This window comes from Chamaea fasciata, unplaced genomic scaffold (genome assembly GCF_029207755.1).
Source record: "Chamaea fasciata isolate MVZ Bird 193981 ecotype frontalis unplaced genomic scaffold, bChaFas1.0.hap1 SCAF_19, whole genome shotgun sequence".
In the NCBI taxonomy this organism is placed as follows: Eukaryota; Metazoa; Chordata; class Aves; order Passeriformes; family Sylviidae; genus Chamaea; species Chamaea fasciata.
The window spans coordinates 441,464-458,217 of NW_027094104.1; the positions used below are offsets into that span (position 1 = coordinate 441,464).

At 39.0% G+C, this 16,754-nt stretch overlaps 1 protein-coding gene across 3 annotated transcripts in view; it reads right to left on the reverse strand.

Moving 5' to 3' along the window:
• Positions 1-16,754, reverse strand: part of CA10 (carbonic anhydrase 10) — a 201,132-nt gene that overhangs the window by 114,256 nt on the left and 70,122 nt on the right. The window contains exon 4 of one of the 3 annotated variants that reach the window (XM_066200218.1): positions 6,419-6,561. The exons of the other annotated variants lie outside the window; for them this stretch is intronic. Coding sequence (XP_066056315.1) covers positions 6,419-6,561 — 143 coding nt within the window. The remainder of the gene's footprint in view (positions 1-6,418; positions 6,562-16,754) is intronic. 3 annotated transcript variants of the gene reach the window in all.

Here is a 16,754-nt window from a genome sequence, read left to right on the forward strand (position 1 = left end):
GTCAAATTATGTTAAAGAAAACTCTGTGAAGCAGTGAAAGATAATGTGCATTTTCCTTACAACTTTGGGATTTCACTCCCTAAAAGTTACCAAATCTCTATAGTGACAGGGTAGAATAAATTTATAATAAAGGGCAGTATCTCTGTAACACAGGATAACTGTTTATAGAAGATCTATAACTGGGAAATATTAATTCTTTTGGTGTTGACTCAGCAGAAGGGCTGGACTGTGAATGGGTAATATGGTTGGAATAGAGGTATCATCTTTATTTCTCAGCAAGAAAATCTCTTTTAATGCTGCAAGGTAAGGAAGTCTAGGTGAATATCTCTGGGCTCACTTGCTCCCATGAGTACTGGTGTAAAGCTTTTAGCACAGAACAGGGTTGCAGTGTCTCCTTAAGAATAAAGAGTTTCAGAGTAGAGAAGTTAGAATCTAAAGTCATTAAAAATAACAGTATGATTAAAGCTTAGTTTTTCTTTCAACAAAGGTCTTTACAAGCCCACAGTATGGGGCAATGGCATGGCTCTTAAGCTTTAGAGCTTTATACTGTTGCACAATTTTTAAGTGACTGAGAACAGAACTTATCTTAGATTCTGAAATCCTATAACTGAAATGGTAAGTTTTTTGAAGAGGAAAGGAGATACCTTAAATTTTTTTTATTGGAAGATACTTTGAAAAACACATCAGTTAATTTGTGCTTGAAAGGATAGCTTACTGTTAGAATTATTACAGCAGCATCTATTTAAAAAAGTAATTTTAAAGGAAGGTTTAGGATATTGGCAACTTACTGACTTTTTAAATCATGTAGAACTTGCTATTTGAATAATAAAGGCAGAAAATTTCTACAAATTAGTTGTAGGAAATGACAAGTTCAGCTCGCAGCTGCAAACACTCTTGACAGCATTTAACAATTTAGATTCAAAACAATGGGTTTTGTTTTTCATATTGACAGGACAAGCATGATGCTTGCAGAGTGTATAAAAGCAAAATCAATAAGCATTCTACTATGAACTTCAAGACATATTATGCAAGCTACCGTCCATATTTGTAACACCAGCATAACACCTACGTAGCAACTGCAAGTGAACTAGCTAACAAAGATATGTTATATGAATCAGTTTCAACTTTAGCACATGCAGACATTGCAGTTTTCCTTCTTGAAGAAGGGACTATTCAACTAGCTTGACCTTCTTTTGACATGTCCAGCCCATGGCTCTCACACCAGGTTATAAGGGCTAGTAAAGCCCATTTGTTGTACTTTTCCCATCTATTTTTTAAAATGAGTGTCCATATCAGCAAGAGGTGGTTATCCGGTGTCGAAGCCTCCACCCCCATGTTCCTGGTTGATGTCTTTACTTCACACAGGGGCGTCACGCAGCTTTCCTTGCCATTCCTTGCCGCACACTTTACTGTCTGCGGCACTTTCTCTTCCACCTGCGGCCTCTTCTCTGTCCACGGCGCTCTGCTGCCTGCAGGCTTCCTTTACTGCCCGCAGATCTTTACTGCCCGCAGTGTTCCTTTACTGCCCGCAGATCTTTACTGCCCACAGTGTTCCTTTACTGCCCGCAGTTCTTTACTGCCTTGAGTTTTTCTGCCGCCCGCAAATTTGCTGCCCACGGCCCTCTCTGGTGCCCACAAAAATTTTTTGCCCACAGCTTTCCGCAGCCCAACTGGCTGCTGGCAGCAAATTTAGCTGCCCCCATCTCCCCGCAATACCGCGGCAGCTTGTTGCTATCACATCAGGCGGTCACCAGATGTCACAATGGAGTCGGAGACCGGGATGCAACATACACGCTCCGCAATCATGTGGCAACCGCCTCGTTTATTGTCTGGCAGCTCCTTATAAAGGGTTTTCAAATTTCCTGCACTTACAGACACGATTAGTCAAGGGTCTTAATTCCGCCTAGCTCACTGGCCAATGATATGGGTGTATATGTGCTTCACAGAGGTTGGCTGAGGTCCTCTGACTGGGTTTGAATTTGACCTATCCTTGTTGTGTCTACTTTGAGCTAGGCTGGTTGAGCTGGTATCTGCCATGCCAAATCATCTATGCAGATATAGTCTAGCTAGATCTGTTATACTGGACCATTTCAAACAATTCATTTTTTATATTCCTGCAGTGCTGAAATATGTTTCATACTAGTATCTGTCCTTTTAGTAATCACCAAAGCAAAGCTTGTCGCTTGTCATACATTGTACTCTTGAGAAAAATGTTAGTAATACTCTGAATTGATTGAACAGCATGGAATCAGAACTAACTGGCAGAGAAACCATTAAACTGATTTCAATCCATAAATCTCTTTTCTCCTACCCTCTTTTAGTTTAGAAACTGCTGAATGTAGCCATTATCTTGTGATGCATAGAATGAACCAATTATTTATATGGATATTAATTTAAATGATACGTGATTGCATTCATTAATGCCCCATATGAGCAGGCAGATGTCTGGATCTTGCTGAGTAACTTCCATTTATGCACACTGAGCTACAGAATAACAGTCCTTGGCCAGCAGACATCAATTCCTTTTATTTCCCCAGAGGTCAGCATCAGGTATCATGTCCTTGCTTGCCTTTAAAATAAACTGGTTTTAAACAGAACTTTACCTGCTTTAGGCAACAATTTCAGTCCTTGAGTGTGACCTTAAATGAATCATAAGACATAAGGTCACTGATGTGGCAAGGTTTAATTACTTGGAAGGGATGCACTTGGTGTCTAACACAAATGCTTTTAGGACAAAATGTTTTTAGGAGAAAAAAGAAAAAAAAAAAAAAAAAGGTCCAAGAACTGAAGCTGAGTCTTAAAGAATTCTAGAAATGGGACTTTGAAATTGAGTCCACCAAGAACCGGGAGACCAAAGACAGATGGGCTACAGAAAGGCAAGTGACAAAATCTGGGGGACCAAAGGCAGAGCTCTTGCAGAGGTGAATTGAGGAAGGATTCCTAGCAAAGGACCAGGTCAGTAGGAAGTGGGGTGGTTTGTTCATCCACCACAATCATCCATGACAGGCTGGAAATCCCTGCTTTGGAGATTGAAACCTAAGGTGCTTCCTGCCTAAATGTAAGATATTCTGTTGTGCTGATTGCTTTGGTGCTTACGTGAATCCAAGGCAAAAAGTGCAGAGAAAGTAAAAGGGTGCTATTCTTTGTGACATGGAGGAGTGGGATTTGCAAATGAATAAGGGTTGGCATTGTTTATCAGAAAGGGCTGTCTATCTGAAATGGGTTGCTTGCTAAATTCATTTAAATGGATAACCGAGAGACAAAGCTGGGCTTGAGAGAGAACTGGAACCTGGGGAGTTTCCTCAAAAGCAGCCTTTCTTCTTCTGCATGTAAACTCATTAAATACCTTGTGCTGAGATTATGGATCTTGAAATCCAATTATCTGTATCAATGGCACTCAAGACTTCAGGACCTGCAAAGCCACTTTCTCAAGAAATGAAGAATCGCACATACAGAATAAGAGTACAATTCAGAGTAACATCTGATAGTGCTTGAATTGTAAATGTGTGACCTGATTCTGCCCTGAAATCGTTGGGCAGAACAAAAAGCAATATATCACTACTCACTGCAACCTTATTGCAAAAAACTGGATCAAAGAGGTTTAAATATTTGGCAAATAGCATTGCCATCCCTTTTACTCCTGAATGGAACGAGAAGAATTTTATTCTCAGCCTCTAACCAAAAGTAACCATTAAGTCGCCTACTGTGTGACAGGCTACAGACTGGGCTTTTCTCCACTTGTAGGCTGCAGGGTAGGAAAACAGTGATGTTGTCCTTCATACCCTCCTGTCAGACCATTTCTTCTCTTAAGGAGAAAGAAAAATACTGCTGCATTTCCAAGCAGTCTAAGAAACTGTAAGAAAGTCTCAATGTGGTTTGCTAAAAGGCTTTCAGTACTAACACTGAAATAAAACAAACTATCTAAAGGAACTAGAAAGGGATGTGCTTAAATAGAAAATTTTGACATCAATTCTCTAGTGAAATGGAAGTTTTGGTCTGCCAAGGCGAGAAGGGAGAACTAAACAGGTAACTGGTTTACAGAAATTAAGCAATGCTCCCCACTAAAAGCCCAGGGGAAATGAGTGGGAAGGAGTGAAAGGGGTAGGAGAAGTATTAAATCAGTGATCAGAGATTGGTCTTGGATTCTGCTCCTGTGGGTGAGCCACTTCTGTTCCTCATAAGTTAATTACCAAAGTGAAGCACACAAAGTAGATATGTTGCTTTCAAAATTACATAAATATTGTTCAAACTCAGAAGAAACTGAACTTCTAAGTTAATAGCAAAAAAAAAATTATTAAGAATTTAAAGTTACTGTTCCAAGAATAACTGAACTGAGTATCTCCTTCCATCTTGCTCTCTCTTAGTCTCCTCCCAGCCAGTTTTCCAAAAGGGTTTTATAACTGTAACTGTGTGCAAGCAGCTGACTCTTGTTCACTGTGCATGTAAGCTAGCTTATTATAACTTTGATTCGAAACCACATCAAATCCCTTCTTTATTTATTTGTCATTTTTCTTAGGATCAGTTCCATAAAATCTTTTCTTGTACGGCATAATCAGAGTTAAGTCTTGTCCAAGAAATTCCCTGGCTGCCACAGCACTTGGTACAGAGTGCTGAGAGCTGAAGTGCTTCAGCCCATATGAAATGCACCGCTATTTTTAACATAAAAAAATCACTGAGGAAGTGAACACAAATACACTACCTGCCAAGTCAAAACCTCAGTTAAGCCTTAACTATAAATGAAGAATTTTTATTAAGGCATCAAAATTGCAATCTTTTTTTCTCAAAGGAGAATTTTGATATAACTGTTTTGGAAACCTCTTTAGGACAAATCACAAGAACAAACCCTGTTCTTGTAATATGATAGAAGGTTATCGGTGGCAGTATTTGTGAGCTTGGTAAGAACCTCATCACTGATACAGCATATCCCAGCTTGTCAGTGCCTCTAAATTTTATCAATGATCAGACATTTTCTTCACTCTGCACTGGTACAAAAATCCAGCTGAATTCTTCCAGTTGCTGAAGACATGAAATATTCTGAACCTCCTGTATTTGACTCACTGACAACTTCCACATTTCGAATTTCATGTTTAGTCATTCTGTAATTTATAAATAATGTGAAATGAATAAGCTTTTATGTACATAGCAGAGTCATTAAACTCTGAGTTTTGGTGAGTTTTTTGGTGGGTTTTTTTTTTTTGGTTTTGGTTTTTTTTTTTTTTTTTTTTTTTTTTTTTTTGGATCAAAACTAAAATTCTCCACACATTTCCATTTAAAAAGCCAAATGTAAACATTACCCTGAAATTCAGGCTAGAATTGGAAGCATTACTGTCCTCCAGTAATAACACCACCACCATTTCTGTAATGAAATTGTGAGAAAAGAGGCTCACTTTTAAAATTTCTAAGGTTTATTAAACCTTTACAAAATACAACAAAATCACTGAATAAGGAAAACTACAGTGCTGGGAGCACGAGACTAAACTGCCATGCGCTCAGCCACAAAATGGCTGCTCCGCCGTTTTATACACCTGGTGTTGCATGAGGTAACCTTAACCCCTCCCAAAGTCTGTCAGTCAACTCTTCTTCACCATCCATTGGCGGAGACTACTTTCTTGCAACTTGACTGGAGGTCAGGTGTTGCCATGCCACGCCTCTTAGTAACAAGCCTGCCCTCCCCACAAGTGCCCTGATTACCAAGGCTGGGGCTGTCCTGTGACAACAATAGGAGGGGGAGGGGACAGAGTAATATGGGGAGAAGATATCACAATAAGGTAACTCTACATCAGTGAAATTTCTCTTAACATACACATAATATTCATCCCTTAACTGTGAGAGACAACCATTGCATTACTCATCTATAACAAAGCCCACATTAATTCTGATGTATTTGCATATGTGCCACCAGAACCTCCAAGGGAAGTACAGAGCGAATTCCTAGAATGTCATGCTGTTTCCAGTGGACATCTCATTTGTCATGACAACAAGGGAGTCTCTGCTTGCTCTGATACTGCAATTCACAGTGCCTTTTCACCTGCATTGCTCTGTAACAAAGATTGGGTAAGAGACAACTGCCTGGTTGAAACAATCAATAAATACTTTAAAATACCCTTTTAGGCACCGCAACACAAGAAAAGCAACACAAAACCATTATAAACTAATGACTACTGCCAAGACTGCTAAAAGGTTCAAGATTTTTATGTATAAAATTATTTCAGAATTGAAATACCAATCCTTCAGCTGGATAAGCAGCATTGATTAATTCAGTGATTGGAGGAGTATCTTTAAAACACACCACATTGTAATTATGCCTCAGAGCTGACAGATGAAAGTACATACTTTAGAAAACTAAAATATAGCAAATGTTTTTGAAAGTCTACTAACTCCATTTATTATATACACCAGAACAGAAGAGACCACCTACCTTTCTTCCCCCTGTGTTTAGGCGAAGAGGAGTTAGGAAGGGATCAAAAATCATATGGCTGGTTTCAATATTGACAGGTGACTGTCTTTTACCAACAGAGCAAAGATTCCAAGCTGAGTTCACCAAACCCCAAAAGGAGGGCACTGCAACATATAAGAAAGTGCAAGTTTAAGAGAAGTCTGGAAAGACTGGGGCAGTACATGCCATGTAGTTGGCAAAGTAATTAAACTTTTCAGATGGTCTGCACACACACTTTGAAACTGAAAACAGGCAAATTCATCTTGCATTTGAAATTAAAAACTTCATTCAAGACCAAAACATATGGTTTAATATAATTTTGTACCAGGAAAGAAGATGGGTTAGTTCTTTTCCCCTTAGATATAATCCCAGCTTCAATAATTAAACAGCTCCTTTGCTACTACAGAATGTTTACTGAGCAATAGGAATGTGACTCACTAGTCATTATGCTAACTTTGCATATTATCCATGTGTCCTTGGACTGAAACTCTTTGATTTTACTTCACTTTTAAAAAAATACTTAAAATATTTAGAAAAATTCATTAAAACCCACAGAAATATTGTAAGAGAAACACACACTGTGATAGTGGAGAACAGGACTGCGCTCTTGAGGTTTCACCTATTTCTGTTCTGTTCACCCAAATCTTTCTTTAGATAAAGTTTTGATTTTAAAGAAATCTTCTTGGAGAAGTCACATTCTGGTGGCTTGGAACAATAAGGAAACCCTGACTGTGGATAAACTGAGTTACTTTCTGCATTTCCTAATTGGAAAAAAAAATGTGACATTGCTGCAGATCAGGGAACTACAGCTGAGGGTCCCATTGCACCTCATCTGCAATTTACAGGCAAGATCAACCTTGACTTCCCTCTGGCTAATAAAAACATTTCTGTAGATGAGTGGAGTGCAATTACAAGATGCACAAAGGACGCATTTAGATTTGTGTCTGCAACTTCGACCTTGTCAAAAATTTTCTGTAGTTTTGTGTAGCAGTTGAAAATTTCACAATCTTCTTGTGAATTTTTTTGCCTCAAATTTTTTCTTTTTACATGCTGCTAAAAAATTTCACAGCCTTTAAGCTTCAAAACATTCTTCTGATGTCCAAACCGTGTGTGGCAAAACCTCCAAACCCAGACTGGGGAAGGCTGGGACCCTGGTGCAGGGGCACAGTGCTTTGCCTGGTGGATAGAGCTGAAAACAACCCACCTGGGCTATAAAAAGCATTTTTGTTGTTGTGGTCAGTTTGATGCAGGATTTTGTAGTATGAATGTTTGCTCCTGATTGCAGTTTTTGGCTATTCTAGTGGGAGCTACATAGAATTTTGGCTGGATTTGAACTTCACATTTACATTGGGCTTAACACATTGAGAGGATATTCCTTGGAGGGGAGAAAGGTGGAAAATATCTTCTGAGTAGTGTAGCCCTAGGACAAGGGTGATCTTGGTATTTTCCTTATGTGTTTTATACAACTCAGATCTTTTTGCCTTCAAAGTTTGAGTGTATGTAGGTGTAAAACTTTGGTTGGGTTAATCCATATTTCATGTCACTTTTCTACAAAATTAGATAAACTTTCTGGGGAATTCTTAGGTTGCTGCTTGCACAGCAAAACCTCCCTGTAAATGTCTGTGCAGGAGTGATGGAAAGTGTTTTCCAGATGTTGCCTGCTCCAGTAGTTCAGGTGTTATCATCTACAGATGTTAACTCCTATTAAAAAATATCTGAAAACTCAATTTTCAGTTGAAACGTTTTCATTCTTGGTGCCAGTGTGTCTGTGCCGCCACAGATGCTACAGGTGCAAGTGAACTCTAACAGCCATAATTTACATGGTGCAGCCAGCAGAGCTAAAACTGCCTTGGATACAAATTTTATATGACTGTGTGCCACTAAAAAATACCCTAAATTTTTGGGTGACTTACCTTTTTTTAACTCCTGAGACAGATAATTAAATCAGCAACTCCTCTTAGGATATACTCCATGAGACTCTCAGAGGAGGGATGACAGTAGAATGATTCACAGCCATGGAAAGCAGTGATCAGGGAATAGCACCCAAAATGGGTGGATTTGCAGGTGCCCGTATCAAATTGTGTCAGTAGTCTTATTTGAGTGACAAACCCTGTGTGCCACCACCCCAAAGAAGGTCAGATGGAAGGCCCTTAAAATAAGTGAAGCTTTGTGTGATCTGAAAAATAAATTGGCAGTATGGTCTTAAAAAGTTTTTTGGCTGTGTTTGCCCTCCCAGTCAATTCGCACTTCCACTGTGGACTTAGAAGCCTAGAGAAGTTCACAGAATATACTAAATAATAGTGCTAATGCTCTGAAATTGAATACAGTAAGTGTAGTGTAATTAAAACCAAGCAATCTCACAACTAGTTGTGTTCTTTCTGAAGAGAAATACCATAGCAGCTCTATTCAGCTTTTGTAAGAGAGAAAATCCCTTTTATACAGTAGCCTAAAATAAAAGTTTAGGTTAACTGAGAGAGCCTGGTTTCCCTTGATAAATCCCCCTGTTGTGTTATTGGTGTTATTTTAAAAAAAATGAATTAATGAAAGTGTAGAGCTGTAGAATCAAGGGGGAAAATATTACATGGGGAATCTGTTGCTTCAATGGTTTCCAGTAATTAATTAAAAAAACCCCAACATTCTGGTCAGAAATATTCCTGGAATTGGTAAAAAACAAGTCTTTAGCAAGTTTTCAAAATAAATTAAAAAAACCTAGACAATGGTAAGTGAAATAAAACAGTAAACCAAACACGTCATCCCATTATCTTCATGTTGACAGCAAAACAAATTTATGATGCAACTGGGATTGACCCAGAAAAGCTGCACTGGAAAAGAGCTGCTAGGAGGGATGGTTTTATAATGTTAGTCCTGTTTCTGACACGAAACCGTGCGTTCTGTGCTGTGCCTGTCACAACAGCCTGAAACTTGAGGAGAGGGAGCTGCACACTTGTGGCATTGTTCTGCAAAGATCACAGCCATCATCAGACATGTGAGTCTGATCTGAAATCTCTGATTCCTCTCTAAACACTCCAGACTTGAGCTTCAGAACCTCTCCAGTCCTGCTGCGATTTCTGGGCACACAAAGAGAAAGTTCCCTACTGCTGCACTCATCCCACTGACCAGAGTGATTCTGCCTGTGCTTCAGACCAAGGTTAATTAAGATGACTGATTTAGGACTGCACACCTAAGTTGACTAGAGGATGGGGATATTAAGCAATATTAATGTCTGATTACATTTAATTAAAGTAATTATTTCTGCTGTTTAGATGCCCAAAATGATCTAGAAGTATTCAAAACTGTAACAGAAATATCTAAGAAGGTTCATGCAGGAAGCCAAGGCTTAAAATAAACACAGGTACTGAATTAACTGTTAGGCTGAAGAAATCAGGCATAGGAATGTAAGAAAACGTATAAAAATATTAATTATTTTTTTTTCCAGCTTAACTAGCCGACAAGTTCTACTTGGGCTTAAGTCATTAATGAAAGAGTATCTCTCACAATTATGTTGTATTTCCATAAAAATCTACTCATGCGTGGAATATGCTGCTTTTTTGTGTGTGGACTTCCGAAGCATTTTAGACAGTACCTGTGCAGTACAGGAGCTACTGTGACTCTCCAGTTTGCATGCAGGCCAAATACCAGCTCAAAATATCATTTAACAAGGTGCTCCAGCTCCTTGTTATTGTACCCAAAGCCGGAATATAGCTATTGTGTCATCTGTTTCCTCTATAAATCCCCCTAAACTTGCACTGCTTGGGAGGTGAGTTGTTACAAACATATTACACAGACATCAGATCACAAGTTTGTGTCTGATTGATGTCTTCAAACTTCTCCTAACAGAAAATTCAGAGTTTATATTTTCTGTGTGCTGGCACACTATGGACAACAGATTTTTGTGTGCATGTGTGTTATATGGTGAGGTGGATTACTTATATTTTATACCTGTGCAGGAATCTCTGGCATCTTTATTTATTCTGTATCTTATTGCAGCTGCTCTTTTTTCAATTTACTGGGAACAATTTATATTGAGATAGATGAAGGTGCTTGAGCATCAGCATGACACAAAAGGATGAGGGATTCTGATGGCTTTTACCAAACCTATGCATTATAGCAGTGAAATAAAAGCAGATAGAACAATAAAGCAAGGATTGAGAGCTATTCTGGTGATGAGTGTCCTGGATTTGCTGAAATAAATATAAGCGTCCCTTCTCCAGAGGAAAACAATGAGGAAATGGTGTCCCAGGAGCATGTCCTTCCATAGGGACAGCAAACTTGCAGATAAGCAGAATGGCATTACCTGCATGGAACACTTTGCATTTGTGCTGAGAGGAGTCAACAGTTTTCCCAGGATGAGAACAGGAGTGCATTGTGTATGATATCTGAACTGCCAGACTGTAATAAAAATCATGCTGGACTCAAAGGTCTGGGTCCTGGAAGGGCTGTGGACAGGTACCCAGTGTAAAATGACTGGATCTGAGCAAGGCAAGGACTCTGCTTTAGCAGCAACTATAGACGCAACATTTTTTGTATCCACAAAATGTGTAGATTTGGTTCTTGGGGCCATGGTTTAGTTGTGGACCTGGGGTGTTGAGTTAAGGGTTGGACTCTATGACCTCAGAGGTCTTTTCCAAACTTAGTGATTCAATGATTGTGTAATAGGCATCCCACTACACTGATTCAGATCTCTGTAGGAATGAAAAGCCTTGTGTAGTTGATTTTTGTGTAACCCAGTGAAGAACTAGATAGAAATGAGGAATCTTATTTAAATGGCCACAAGAACTAAGGTGTTCTGGGTTGTTCTGAGCCTTTGTTTAAACAGGGGAAAGAAGCCTGAAAACTTCAATTACAGGAAATAAATAGGGTGGCTGGAAGTAAGGGAGCATTTAAAAAAATTCTGTCTAAATAAGAAAAATGGAAAAGGTGATAAACTCTTACCAGTTAAATATAAAACTGAAAATAAGACATGCCAGAAGAAGGTATCAAAAAACAATTTTCTGAGGTCTTAAAAGCCACCAATAACTTTTTTAAGAGTATGAGAATCAAGGACACTGGCTTAGTGTGTAGGACCAGCTGGTGATCAGGTTGTAAGAGCAGCACAGGCAACATTATATGGCAGTAAAGCTGTATGCATTATTTTCCTTACTGCTCACAAAAAGGTGCCAAGGGATGTTCCCACACAGGAGCTTCTTTATGGGGAATGAATCTGATAAACTGTCTCAGAATCAAGCATTGGAAAAGTTACTTTTAGTATAAACTGATAAAAAGAACAATTTCATTCAGATCAGACAGAACTCTAGGATGAATATCACAGTGATGTGAACTGCCAAAATCCTTGCTTAAAATCTGCACCAGTTTTGGAGAGACAAAAAAGTGACAAATGTGATTCAATTTTTATGGTTTATTTTTATTGATGCTTGTTTTTCCCAAGGTATCTGCTCCTGACCCTTGACAGTGACATGAGGTGGAGTCTAGGCAAGACAAGTTGTTTCTGTTCTACTGCACCAAGCCTGCTGAAGTTTGCTCAACTTCCAAGAGCACAGAATTTCTGAATTTAAGTTTCTCCAGAGTTCATGAATTTAAATGAAAGGTGTCAGCTTATCCATGCAGCACATCTTTGTTTATATTTTTAAGCTTTAGCACTGGTCCTGGCAATGGCATAAAACACCATCAGATTGTATTTGTACAGTGATTATTCTTGCCCTGTGTAATTACTGGTCCCTCAGATAAAATCTCAAGCTACTTTATTGAGGCTAGGAATTGGAACCAAAGAGAGAATCATTAATCTATGTACATCAATAAAGCAGTCCATTAATTATTTCCACCTACGCAGCTTGAAGAAAATTATCATACCAATGCCTCTCTGCATCATACCCCACGACCTGCTCTGCCTCTACATAAAAGTCAAAGGTAAAGTCATAAAGGCTTCAAGAGATAAATCAGGGACACCAGAGAAATGACAGAGTATAGAATGGCATTCATCTCAATAATTGGTCACAGAAATCTCCAGACTGCAGTAATATTAGACAGTATCACAATGGCTTCAAATTCGGAAACTGAAAGTATTCTGATTTTTTTTTAAGCAGCAAAGCATTGACAGCTGAAATACATCCTCCAGAGTAAGAAAGCATTGCCATTATTCAAGAGATAGTAAAAAAATTAAAAATTTTCACCAATAAATCTTGAAACAAATAAAAGATTAAAATTTTGAACATCTCCAGCAGCATCATATTACATACTGCTAATTCCATACTCATAATTCCATACTGGTCTGTTCAAATGTCATCTGCCCTCTGTATGAAGGATTCTCAATGACAAGAAAAGTTCAACCACTATATCTGTTAAATGAGAGATAACAGAAAACAGAAAGGGGAAAATGAGGATTTAGGATTCTGGAAAGATTTTGTCTTCTAAAAAATGGCAATTTTTTGCTATTCCCTTAATAAAGACATCATGCAACACCCACTACAATTTACCTTTAAAATTGTAACTGCTTATTTATGCCTAATTAAACATTTTCTTAAATTAGAAGTATTACCTGGGAAAAAGTATTTAGCAATCAAAATTAGTGACCTCTAGCCCTGCAAAGCTTTTGCTTATTTTAATCTACACATTTGGGATACACGTGTAGAACGCAGTACCACTCCTTTCATTACAGTGATTAAACCACACTAATTCACTTCTATAAATTATGCTAAGCTTGGGGTAAAGAATAGTTATACAACAGTATGTAATTACATTTTTCTCTGCCACCCTGTGGTGAGCTCACACCTACTAAAGCTATACAATCAAACACTAATGCTTCTGAAAAATATAGGTCAGCTGCTTATGAAGGTGTTTACAGATGCTTTTCATACTGACTTTTCATACAGCTGGAGTAGGAGGAGGCAGCTATAGGGAGAGGTATATCCTGGTCCAAAACTAAGCAGGTAACAATCTTCTAGGGTCAGGGTTACTAAAGTTCTGAAAAGATAATGTGTTTCTCTCTCATTCTAGTCAAAAAGATACTACAGTTTTGAGGGAAATGGGTTTTTCCATGTAATATGAGTAAAGTTCCTGCTGCTGGAAGATTTAGCACAACTATGGCAAAAAAATTAGAAATTGAAACAAATTAAAGAACAGTTTGGTTTAAAGGTTAAAAAGCAAGGGTGATGCTTAGTGGAGCTGGCACAGGTTGTTCATTAAAGCAATGAAAAAAAGTCTTGGGTAAGGGAAATCCTTGTTGGCAAATGAACTAAAAATGAGAAAGGGGAAGGGAAGAAGGCAGAATCCTCTCCCTCTTTTCCACCTCCAGTCCCTGTGGACTGGGTCTGTGGCCTGCCTGCCTCTGAGTGGGACACTGGACTCCCCTCCTCTGCCTGCCAGTGCCCAGGCTGTGGGTATGACTAATGAGCTGCCATCAATTACTGCCACTCAGCTGGTAATTTCTAACCAGGTCTGGTTAGTCCCTCAGCCATCAATCACTGACACGGTCCAACAGATTTCCCTTGAATCAGGCACAATCAGAACTTGAGCATTTGCCTGGCACTCACTGTAATTTGGGGGGTGGAAAAGGGGGAGATTTTGGCCTGGGGTGAAGCTTAGATTGAAAAGGAAAAAGATGAAATGCAAAAAAAAAAAAAAAAAAAAAAAAAAAAGTTGTGTTGGTCATTCTGGACTTGAAATGGGACTTGGCATTAAAATGAAGGAAATTTTGAGCTATCCTGTGGTCTCTAATCTTTCCTCTTCATGTTCTTCATTATTGGGTTTTTTTGTGGCTCATGCTGTAGGACTGGGGACTATGGCTGTGCTGTTAAAATGAGTGACTGGTCTGAAACAGGATGAGTGCGATGTAAGACTTTAAAGAATATCCAGCAGAAAGGTGAAGAAATAAATGAAATTGAACAGAACCAAAAAAGTTGTTCAGACAAAAGTAATTTGGAACTTACTGTTTTAAGGGAAAAGACTGTTTTTCCAGCAGATACTTTGAGCTCTAATCTGTAGATTCAGCTTTATTTTAATGTCTTTGAGACACTACTGATCCTTTTGCTGAAAAATATAAATAAAGTAGGAACAAAAAAATATAACGAAAGACAATCTATTCTGTCATAAGTGCTTTTTCTGGGTATCCCAATGCCTCTCAGTATACTGGTACTAAAATAACTCTCAGGTATTAAGTTGGAATTTAAGTATTGCCAAATCCAGTCCATGCCTGCTGGTGCATCCTTTAGGATGGTTTTACTGACCATGTCACTCTGGAACTGCAGGGCATTAGGGGATTCAGTTTGGAGAAGGCAGATGTGAGGGACAGGTGTAAGGATCACACAGGAAGGGTTAACCAGTCCCATTCTCCAGGGCATTTTTGTATGTGATATCAACCCCTCAAGAATTGTAGCCCTGCACTATTTTGGCTTCCCACAAGACTCCTGCAGTTAATGACAGCCAGGGAGGCAGAAATGTCCAGCCTCTGCTGTCTTGCAAAGACAAGTGAACAGCCAGCACAGAGTTCAGCACTGAGTGCTGCAGTTTGTATCTGTAATGATAGTTCAAGACAGGAACAGTGATGTTCTCTGCTCTGGTGTTTTCTGGAGTAATCAGATTTCTCTAAACCCCATCTCAACAGCGCTCTGGCTCTCCCTGGGGATGCTGCTTCTGCAGTGAGATTACCAAAACTCCAACTTTGATTACTCCTGGAAAGGCCAGAAGTGAGCACAGTTGATGTGATGCACTTACTCACACGCTGGAAAAAATGTTGTCTGGACAATCCTGATCTCTGAGAAGGCTGACCTGGTTCTGCCAAGCCACAACTCTAAACAGAGCCATTACTGCAAAATATTTTGGAATGGAAAGAAACCTTGGCATCCCCTCAACGGCTACATCAAACTATTTAGGTAATTGCTGAACAGTGATTGATCTTTCACTGAACAATCCATTTTCCTTTGTGTGGTGAAGACTCTGACAGTCTGATATTTCTTCTGGGGCAGAATCCAGTCCCTGCTTCCCTGACAACCTGTTGCACACACAGCATGTGGCACCCAGCCCCTGCACACAGGCTGCTGAGCACAACAGCTGGCTTAATCCTTATCTAGGAAAACCTCCATGTTCAGGGAGAATCCAGATCTCCTGTACCCAGAGATTAATTTGAAATACTTTCCTGCATTTCTCTGTGTGCAACAGGCAGAAGCACAAAAGCCTTTGTGGTCCCTCTCACTCAGGATGAACCTGTTTTTATGGGAGGCCCAGTAACTAAGAAGTCTCTAGGGAAGGCTCACTTCTGTTCTCTCTCCCTCTTGAGCAACATTTGTATCTTGCCAGTCTCTGAAGCATCTGAGAAACTCTTTGCACAAGAATTGCTCTCTGGGATGTAACGGGATAGCTGAGTGCATGGGTACTTCTTATTTCATGCCACATTGTCTGATTTCTGTATTCTGGACTAAATACACTGCCTAGGACATAGAACTGTTTCTTACCCAAGAAGTTCCTGCATCATCAGTCACCTGAATGTCAGATGGTCACTGCTATGATGGGCGTAAGGCTGGTAATTATTTACCTAATTTTCAGAGAGACTGAAATGTATTGTCTGAATTCTCTGAAATCAGGTGAAAATAAAGGAAGATAGGAAAAGATGCACTTCTTGAAAAAAACAGGCCACTTACATAATCTAAAAAGTCTGTCAGTGTAGTGACTAGTCCAGAAAAATCGTTTATAAACAACATAAATACTGAAGAACTTTTGAAAGAAGAAAGAAACTGCACTGCTGCAAAGCTATCCCCTGCAACCTAGAGAACAAATGAAATTATTCACCTTCACCAACCAGCTCAAATGTGACACATGGATTGGAAGACATCTCACATTACACATAAACCTACTCTTTAAGTTCCAAAACTGCTTTTTAGAGCTGTTCAGGTGGGTCTGTCCATGGCCCTCTTGGCTGTTCTAGAAAATGCAAGGCAAATACTACATGCTCACTCTTGTTTTACATTCTATTCATGTAAGTTTTCTGCTTTTATGAACTTGCCGACATTAGAAAATTCTCTACCACTGGATTAATTGCCATTTATGATGCTCAAGTATACTGATGCTTTTTTTATTGACAAGATCACATTTCAAACCTTTAAGTCCATTAATGCATTCAGTTTTGAACTGTGCTGTGAATCTGAACTTCCAAATAAACTTGCTGATCTTGCTGAGGCTGCTTTTGGACACAGATACAGCAAATGCTGAGTTCTGCTGTCAGTGAGGAAACATTCTGAAAATATATTTGTTTTCATAAGGCTGTGAAGATTCTTAAATATTCATCTAAATGTGTATTAAATGATAGCAGCAAGTGTGTTTTCATTTACTT